Source organism: Microtus ochrogaster, unplaced genomic scaffold (assembly GCF_000317375.1).
Source record: "Microtus ochrogaster isolate Prairie Vole_2 unplaced genomic scaffold, MicOch1.0 UNK20, whole genome shotgun sequence".
Lineage (NCBI taxonomy): Eukaryota > Metazoa > Chordata > Mammalia > Rodentia > Cricetidae > Microtus > Microtus ochrogaster.
In genome coordinates, this window is record NW_004949118.1 from 770,688 (window position 1) to 780,798 (window position 10,111).

General features: G+C 44.2%; 1 protein-coding gene across 1 annotated transcript in view; it reads right to left on the reverse strand.

Annotated features, from left to right (window-relative positions):
* Positions 1-10,111, reverse strand: part of Myom1 (myomesin 1) — a 137,408-nt gene that overhangs the window by 91,908 nt on the left and 35,389 nt on the right. The window contains exons 6-10 of the mRNA XM_013353954.2: positions 9,721-9,813; positions 8,183-8,271; positions 8,019-8,078; positions 4,883-5,047; positions 1,833-1,994 (exon numbers count right to left, since the gene is read on the reverse strand). Of these exons, the coding sequence (XP_013209408.1) occupies positions 1,833-1,994; positions 4,883-5,047; positions 8,019-8,078; positions 8,183-8,271; positions 9,721-9,813 (569 nt within the window). The remainder of the gene's footprint in view (positions 1-1,832; positions 1,995-4,882; positions 5,048-8,018; positions 8,079-8,182; positions 8,272-9,720; positions 9,814-10,111) is intronic.

Sequence of the window (10,111 nt, forward strand, 5' to 3'; positions counted from 1 at the left end):
GGTGTGTGCTGATGTGTGTATGTTGTATGCGTGTGGCAGGGGTTGCTGATGTGTGTGTTGTATCCATGTGGCAGGTGTGTGCTGATGTCTGTGTGATGTATACATGTGGCAGGTGTGTGCTGATGTTTGTGTGTTGTATACATGTGGCAGGTGTGTGCTGATGCATGTGTAGACCAGAGGCTGATGTTGGGCATCTTCCTTGATCAATCTCCACCCTACCTTTTGAGACAAGGCCTCTAACTGAACCCAGAGCTGGCATTTTCAGCAAGAGTGGCTGGGCAGCAAGCCCCGCAGATCCTCTTACAGGGGTCTCCCTAGCACTGGAGATACAGGTGGGAGTCATTCCCTGGCTCCAGGATCTGAACTCAGGGCCTGCGCTCACTGGTCAAGCAGTTCACCAACTGAGCTATCTCCTGAAGCAAGTAAGAACAATGACTGATAAAAGGCTCTAATGACAGAGCGAGCGGGAGTTTTGGTCTTATTGTAAGGCATCTGGATGGCACCTGCAGTTCCATCTCCATCAAAATGCCTATGAGTTAACTTTTCTATTTCATACACAAGAGATAAAAATTAGTAAATCATCTGTATTATTTAGATTTTTAATTGTCTGTGTATTTTGATATTCTCAATTCTTTCTGACCACAGAGAGACTGCTCTTCCCAGGCTACCTGAAGCTTAGTGACAGCAACCTATCCCCACAGCAGGGCTAGGACATGCAGACCAAGCATCCTGAAACACCTCTCCTTCACCTGGCCCACAGCATCTTTGATCAGCCTCCCACACCCCTACCTGCCCTCTACCCTTAACAGAGAGGATTTCCACATCTCACACTCCTCCAAAGTCAGTCTAACCACCAAGCCTACACCTACTGGACAACTCCAGTAAAGGCCACAGTTCAAGTTCTCCCAAGTTTGTGGCCTTTGGCCTCTGGAGCCATTGGCCCTGGAGCTTTTCCACATGGCCCCGAGGAGACTCCTGTCTCTGAAACCTGTGAGCAGAAACAATTTGTTTTCTTTTTCTTTTTTTTTGGGGGGGGGGTGGATTTTTTCGAGACAGGGTTTCTCTGTAGCTTTTGGTTCCTGTCCTGGAACTAGCTGGAACTAGACCAAGCTGGCCTTGAACTCACAGAGATCCGCCTGCCTCTGCCTCCCGAGTGCTGGGATTAAAGACGTGGGCCACCACCGCCCGGCAACAGTAAGTTGTTTTTCAAGTAGTTTTCTTAAGACTACTTTGTGTCTCCTCTATGGCTGTACATGCCTATTACGTGAAAAAACAGAGCACAGGCTGAAAGTGCTAGGATCCCATGCAGAGCAACACACCACCGCACATACCTGGCCCACTCAAGACAGCAGTGGAAAAAGAGAGCTTAGAACCAACAACTGACAATTTGTGGAAGAATTAAGTCCCATCACCCATTTCCTTCCAAATCAAATCAAAGCCATTGAAGGAATTTGGCATGAAATAATACATTTGCCATCTGAGATGCTTATTAAAGAGGACTTCTCCAAATAACGTAGCCTCTTCCGTGGTAGCTTCCATAACTAAGACAGCTTTGCAAATGATGAGACTGGAGAAGCTCCCCTCACTGCACTGTGTCCCATTGAAGACAGCATCCTCTGTTAGTGACAGACACGACCTGGAAACCAGGTACCTCTGTGTTGCTGCCTGTGGGGATCTTTTGGACTAGGTGTAGATTAACTGGAAAGTAATATTCCTGTTCCAGGTTAATGGGGGGATTTGTAGATGACTCTTCTGACGGAAACATGTTTGCGCCGACTGTGGCCTCAGTGTTTTAAATGTGGTTGTGTCTTCTGCTTTTCGCCAGGTCTTACCTCGGACAAAGACATAAGCGCTGTATTGCTCATAATACTCTCCCATTCGCACACGGATTGTGTAGAGGCCTTCGTCTTCTTTGTTGAGGTGGGAGAATGTGAGTGTTGCCCGGTCTCCACTCCAGTTCATGCTCACCCATTTTGATGGAGAAACAGGTGCTCCTAGAAATGTAAGAAAACAAGCAAATTCGTTGACTACCTCCTCGGCTCCCTTTCCTCCACTCCTCTCCCCGTCCTTCCTTCCATACTGAGAGTCACTTGGCTCTCAGAACTCTGTAGCTCTTTAAGCCATCCTGGCGTGTCTAATATTAGGGAAAATGCTAGACAGAAGTCAGAAGTGAGGGGCTCCATGACCGACACATAATTTGTAACATCTGACAAAATTAAAATTTAAAGCTCCTTGTTCAAAGAGCAGAGAAGTACAAAGAGTTGAGGTTTGCCTCCGTGCTGGCTGGTTTATGTCAACTTGACACGGGCTAGCGTCATCTGAAGAGAGGAAACCTCAACCGAGAAAAATGCCTCTCTAAGATCCAGCTGTAGGGCATCTTCTTAACTAGTGATTCATGGGAGAGAGCCCATCAATTGTGAGTGGTGCCATCCCTGGGCTGATGGTTTCGGGTTCTATAAGAAAGCTGACTGAGCAAGCCAGGGGAAGCAAGCCAGTAAGCAGCACCCCTGCATGGCCTCTGTGTCAGCTCCTGCCTCCAGGTTGCCCTCCTGTTTGAGTTCCTGACCTGACTGCTTAAGCGAAACTGTGATGTGGATGTGCAGGCAAAATAAACCCTTCGTCCCCACGGAGCTTCATCACAGCACTAGGAGCCCTAAGACAGCCTCTTTTCCGCTTAAAATATTCTGTTACTTCTAACAGAGGTCATACAAACTACAGAAAAATTTAGTGCCATAATTATGTGCAACAAATAAATATAAATTTTAATATTCTAGAATTGGTGAATGTTGAGGAAAAAATTTTTTCGAACTGTACAAATTAGTTTTGTATTGTCTGAACTTAATTTCTAAATGTAAATTTATACAATTGTATTTTAATGTTTATTCTGATTTGTCCTTTAACTTTTAGAAGTCATGATTCATATACATTCTAAAATTCCTGCTTATGCATCCCATCTCTGAGTTTTCAGCTGTAAGCATGAACTAATTCTACAACTGTCCTTTTGTTAATAACTGGTCCACTCAGAAACTTATATGCAAAACATGCTCTGTCTATTGAGTGCTACTATCTTTAAATTATATTTTAAGACTCAGAGCCAGAGGATCAAAACTCTGAGGAAGACTAATCTCCTCATGTGCTTTACTTGCAATGTCTACACGCTCACTGTGATGTGTGGTATTGCACTGCTAAGTTCGCTGTGTGCTGGTCAGACCTGTCCCCATGCTGGGGGGCTAGTCTCTGCACATAGCCCACCGAGGTGAGCTCTGTGGTAGGTGGGGAAGCCACCTCCTACTGTGGGCCTCCATACTGTTCCCTGCAGAACCTGTTCTGTTCTCTGGGCCACAGCCACACCACAGTTACCATTTCACTGCTGCTGCCTCTGGGCCACAGTCTTGCTAATTCCAATCTGGGCCAGGTCATAGTCCCAACCACCATGTTGGAACCGTAAGGGCCCCAGACTGCTCCAGGTGTCCACATGTACATCCGATGACCAGGCCCTTAGGTTAGTGGGCATGTTGCCCATGACCCACCACTAGCCCAAGCCTGTGATTGTCTGTATTAGCACTTGACCTGTCCTCTCTGCTATGTGTGTGCTGTGTAGTCCCATAGAACTTCACATATGAAGTGTAAGTTCACAGATAAAATGAGAGATGGGTCAGTGGTTAAGAACACCATTTGCTTTGCCTGAGGACTTGAGTTCAGTTTCCAGCAGCACCAGGTGTACACGTCCATCTGTAACTCCAGTTCAGGGGGACCTAATGGCCTCTTCCGTCAGGGCATTCACATCATGTACAGACATATATGCAGGCAAAACATCCATACACATAAAAATACATTTATAAAAAGGATAAAATGATATGAATGTCAAATCAGTGGCTACATAGCATTGAACCCAGCTCTGGTAGCCTTCCAGAGCAGTGTGTGATGGCATCATCTATATTCCCCAAAAGTCAGTCCCAGCAAAAACAGAACAAACAAGCAAACAGGGTAATTTTTCTCTACTTTGTGTCTGTTTTTATACTAGTTTACATATTTTATATAAAGAATATGTTTACTATAAACTTTTAAATTATAAAGAGATTACCACATTAATGTAATATTACTAGCCAGGCAGTGGTGGTGCACACCTTTGATCCCAGCACTCAGGAGGCAGATGCAAATGGATCTCTGAGTTTGAGATCAGCTTGGTCTACAAAGCAAGCTCCAGGTCAGCCAGGGCTGTACAGAGAAACCCCTGTCTCAGAAAACAAAAATAAAACAAAAAAAATTACTAATGTCTGAATTGCTTCTGAAATTTACTCTGCTGGTTAATTAATAATATTAGGACTTAATTGTTTCATAAGGTCATAAATATTTTTAAAGTTTTATACAACTCTTATGAATGATATCTAGTTGGGTGCCATATGCCTTTAATCCCAGCACTCACGAGTGAGTTCAAGGCCAGTCTGGTCTATCAAATAACCTAGCTTACAAAGTAAATATTATAGGTTTGACAATGTTACACATATTACTTGGTGACAAGGAAATCTTACCTTCAAAAATATTTTTTAGTTGGGCATGATGGCATGTGCTTTTAATCCCAACACTGGGGAGGCAGAGGCACGCAGATCTCTCAGTCTGAAGCCAGCCTGCTCTACATACTGAGTTCCAGGACAGTCAGGGCTCCTCAGTGCCACCCTGTTTCAGGGAATAAACATATACATGGTGTACACACATCCAGCACACACAGAGAGTGCAATTATTTTGAAAGGTATATTAAACACTTAGTACATCAGAGAATGTCCTCAGCTTACAGGCTACGCTAGCCCTGGGATGCAGACCTGCATCTGGCCCGTTCATCTTTCCTTAGGAAGCAAAGGAAGAACTCAGTCTACAGACTCACCATTTCTATACCACTGGACCTCTGGCTGGAAGGGTTTAATCTCAGGAGTGATGACTACCCGACAGCCCAGACTCATCGTCTCTCCTTCTCTCCCAAAAGACACATCAAACTTGTCATCAAAGTGGATGTCAAACTTGGATGCATAACCGTAAGGGGTCACAGCAACTGGGTACAACAGAAACAAACACCGATAATGCATCTCTTCAGAGGTATAACAGCATTTTTAATAAGCATAGGCAGAAAGCAGCTGCAATAAAAACAGAGCAAAGTATGTGGGCAAAAAATCAAGTTCTACATAAGTACATAGAACACATCACACATCATTCTCAAAACCACTAGTCAAGGGGGAAATAGCTTCTCTTTGGAGCACATCTCCCGTCTGCCTAGTCTCTATGTGATCATATTCCTATGAAACCTGAGAGGTCTGACTGCATCAGATCCTGCACAGCCTTCAGAGGCCAGGTGGTTCCAGAGGTGCCTGAGGGGACAGAGGAGAGTTATAAGGAAGTTCTTTACCAGCCCTAAGGTCCCAAACGCAACTGGAAGGGCACACAGGTTCTAATGTCTCCACGTGCAGGATGAGCAGGACCATCAGAGACTGCCTTGGTATTCAGTGGGAAGTCAGTCCTAACCAGGAGACAAAGCAGTCCACTGTCACTTCTGCAGGCCTGGGTCAGACGCGCTTCCCATCTGGGGGAAATGGTAGTATCTGGGAAACCTGTGGGCCAAATCCCGTCTGCTTCCTTTTATCATCATCATCTTCATCATCATCATCAGGAATGGGTTTTATTGTTAGATTTCTTGACAGTTAAAAAAGATAAAAATCTAATATTTATCACGTGTGAAAAGTCATAGAAAATCCAAATTTCAATGTTCGTATTTATGGCTTTACTGGAATCCAGCTATGTACAATCATTTACTGCCTACAGAGGGGTTTCTGTTTCATATGTTGGGAAAAGGTGTGCTAAGTCAGGTGCAATCAGAAGCCACTATGCAGCGGAAGAAACAGGGTTAAGTTGGTCTTGCAGAACCTGGCTTTAGAGAGAAGAAAAATGAGAAATGTGGCCATGGGAATGAGCAGGACGAGGTCAGAGGACTGGGAAATGATAAACCACGCCCCTCATGGGGACTTTGGGGACTATGCTATGATTTCAGAAGTACTGATATGGTGGGGAAAGAGCATTTCCATCCATTGTTTCCTCCATAGGACTGACACCAGGGATCATAACTTTGAATTTAGGAACCATTCAGGAAGTCAAGGAATCGGTCATCTACAGACAGTGAACCAACTGGTTAAGTGGAAGACCAAGTCAGAAGAAAGTATTGGTATTAAGTATTTTCAGAACCATCATTCATGATTTAATGTGTAGAGAACAAGTATGGGCTGCACTGTCCTTTTCAGTCTAAACACACAATCAGTTTCACAAACATAAACAGGCTACTTTTAAAATATAAGGAAAAAACAATTAAACCTGGAAACAGAATAGTAACCAAAAAATTTAAAAAAACAAACTAACCATGGCTGGGTACTGAGTATTATATCCATCGTGGCAAGTACATCATAAGTATTGTGAATTATTTCATCCTTTTAAAAACCGTGTTGCTCCCACTGACTGGGAGAAGATCTTCACCAACCCCACAACTGACAAAGGTCTGATCTCCAAAATATATAAAGAACTCAAGAAACTAGACCGTAAAAGGCTAATCAACCCAATTATAAAATGGGGCACTGAGCTGAACAGAGAATTCTCAACAGAAGAACTTCACATGGCCAAAAGACACTTAAGGTCATGCTCAACTTCCTTAGCGATCAGGAAAATGCAAATCAAGACAACTTTAAGATACCATCTCACACCTGTCAGAATGGCTAAAATGAAAAACACCAATGATAGCCTTTGCTGGAGAGGGTGTGGAGAAAGGGGTACACTCATCCATTACTGGTGGGAATGCAAACTTGTGCAACCACTCTGGAAAGCAGTGTGGTGGTTCCTCAGGACATTCGGGATCAACCTACCCCTGGACCCAGCAATACCACTCTTGGGAATATACCCAAGAGAGGCCCCATCATACAACAAAAGTATATGCTCAACTATGTTCATAGCAGCATTGTTTGTAATAGCCAGAACCTGGAAGCAACCTACATGCCCTTCAATGGAAGAATGGATGAAGAAAGTATGGAATATATACATATTAGAGTATTACTCAGCAATAAAAAAGAAGGAATTCTTGAAGTTTGCGTACAAATGGATGGAAATAGAAAACACTATCCTGAGTGAGGTAAGCCAGACCCAAAAAGAGGAACATGGGATGTACTCACTCATATTTGGTTTCTAGCCATAAATAAAGGACAGTGAGCTTATAATTCACGATCCTAAAGAAGCTAAATTAGAAGGTGAATCCAAAGACAAACATGTAGGCATCCTCCTGAATATTAACCTTCATCAGGCGATGAAAGGAGACAGAGACCCACATTGGAGCACCGGACAGAAATCTCAAGGTCCAAATCAGGAGCAGAAGGAGGGGGAGCATGAGCAAGGAACTCAGGACCGCGAGGGGTACACCCACACACAGAGACAATGGGGATGATCTTTCGGGAATTCACCAAGACCAGCTAGCCTGGGTCTGAAAAAGCATGGGATAAAACCGGACTTACATAGCAGACAATGAGGACTACTGAGAACTCAAGAACAATGGCAATGGGTTTTTGATCCTACTGCACATACTGGCTTTGGGGGGGCCTGGGCAGTTTGGATGCTCAACTTACTAAACCTGGATGGAGGTGGGCGGTCCTTGGACTTCTCACAGGTCAGGGAACCCTGATTACTCTTCAAGCTGATAGGGAGAGGGACTTGATCGGGGGAGGGGGAGGGAAATGGGAGGCGGTGGCAGGGAGGAGGCAGAAATCCTTAATAAATAAATAAATTTAAAAAAAAAAGATAGGGACTACCTGTATTTGAAAATCTCATACTAGTATATTACTCTTCACTAGAAAGAAAATGGTTGGACAAAAAAAAAATAAATAAAAACCGTGTTGCTTCCCTAGACTCAAGGACTCAGAACATGGTTTGGAATTTGAGCACTACTATGCTCAAATTTACATAGAGATGACATGCAGCGAATGGGCGGTCAGACTTACAGCTAAGAGGCATGGAAGCCCCGGCGTGGAGGCGAGTCTCATCCAATTCCCCCTTGTATCCTAGAGAAGAAAAGAGAACACGTGTGAGCTGCTTTGTGATTGCCTGATGGTTTAGCACTGGGAGGGGTTGAAATCCACTTGGAATAAAGCAAGCGCAAACCTACTCTTTACCACAACTGAGGCGTACGCTGAGACCTCTCCTTGAACATTCATGGCGGAGGCCCGGTACTGCGCCGTGTCTTCAAAGTCGCATCTGCAGAAACGCAGGGAAATGAGTGACCGTGGTGCTGACTGGTAACTGCTGGGTGTTTTCTCAGGAGATTCTATGCTAACATAACAGACTGCGGCTATAAGTTACGCAGCGAACAACTGTTTTGCATTATTGGGGGAGAAAATGCACAGCCGAGCATGTGGCTTTGTACCAGGCTGTCCTGTCCTAGGAGGTGGGTCTCAGTCTGATGACATCAGGATGACAGGGAACAGAAAAAGCAACTTCTCATGATATTCCCACAGCCTCTCTGAAGCAGAAACCTGAGCAAGGCTGGTCTTATATGCCATTCTGCGTTCTAGTTTCAAAACAAGTGACTTCATACTGTGGTTCTGCTGGTGTTTGGGCTGTACATGAAGTTCCAGCTCACAGTGGAACCCAAGTGCTGTCTGGGCGCAGAAACAGGGATGTCTTACAAAGGCGGAACAAGGAAAGAACACTCTCACAGAGGTCAGGCTGAGATTTCAAAGCAGGCTGTTTTGTGTCTAATCACACTAGCTTCTGTGTTCTTCCTTGTTTCTTGGGGTTTAGTTTAGTTTCATTTGAGATACACTTGTGTCTTGCGGAAAAGAAAGACAGTAGACTCCAGGAAGGCAAATACAATCACATTTCTCAGAGCAACCACAAAGCTCACTGCTGCTTCAGCAGAAGTGATCCTACTTCAGCTCAGGGCTTGGAGAATGCCAGAGACACCCTGGTTCTGTTTGGAGCCCAGTATCTGCTACGGGGAGAAGGCAGTAAACCTTGTGAGGGTGATTGGCGCCTGTCCCCTCTACAGCTCAGCACATGGCCTTGTGGGAACCGAAAAGATGGGCATTTATTTACTCTCTCATCCACATAATCAGGCTTGCATTTCAAGCCATCTTGGAAAACATTATATATTTTTTATAACTTGGAAACTTTGATAGAGCTTCCATTTTAAATTTTGCTTAACCCAGTGTCTGTCCTTGATTCGCTCACACAGATTGATGAGGCACACAACGTCCTGGTTTCTGGGGAGCTGAAGGAAAGGTCATTCTCTCAGTCTCTCTAGCTCTCAGTGGCACCCATCCCAGCCTCTACGCCTTTTGTTGATTAAAACAAAAGAACACAGTACTGTGAGTTCGGAATTCTGTTATGATACAGACATAGAGGTGCCTATTTAAGCAATTATCTTCTTAATTTCTATAGCACATGCTCATATATAGAGAAGGGTAAATAAATACATCCTCATTTTATCATCTTTTCAGAAATTCAAATGTGATATCACGTTAAGAGGTACCGTGGGCACGGCAAACTTAGTCATGCATGCTACCTTCCAAGTTTGCATCAAAAAAAACGGACATGAAGAAGCATTGTGAGATAAGCCTGCACTGGGACCAGGAAGAAGCTAGATTTTGTCTGTGACCCTGAGTGACTGCTGGGTAGCAAACATAAACTCTGATGTTCCCTTACTTGTTGATCTCAAGAGTATGCATTCCATACCGACTTTCAATGATATACTTTTCCGGGTTTGCGTGGACATTTATAGGCACCTGGTTTTTGTACCTGAAAGATAACAGAAATAAGATAAATAGATTAAGGAATAATTAACTGCATGATCTCTCTCTCTCTCTCTCTCTCTCTCTCTCTCTCTCTCTCTCTCTCTCTCTCTCTCACACACACACACACACACACACCCCACATGATCACTGTTCTTGTAGATAAACCTGTTAAGTGAAGTTCAACAATTCCATCTAGTGGGCTGGAGAGATGGCTCAGCAGTTAAGAGCATTGCCTGCTCTTCCAAAGGTCCTGAGTTCAATTCCCAGCAACCACATGGTGGCTCACAACCATCTGTAATGAG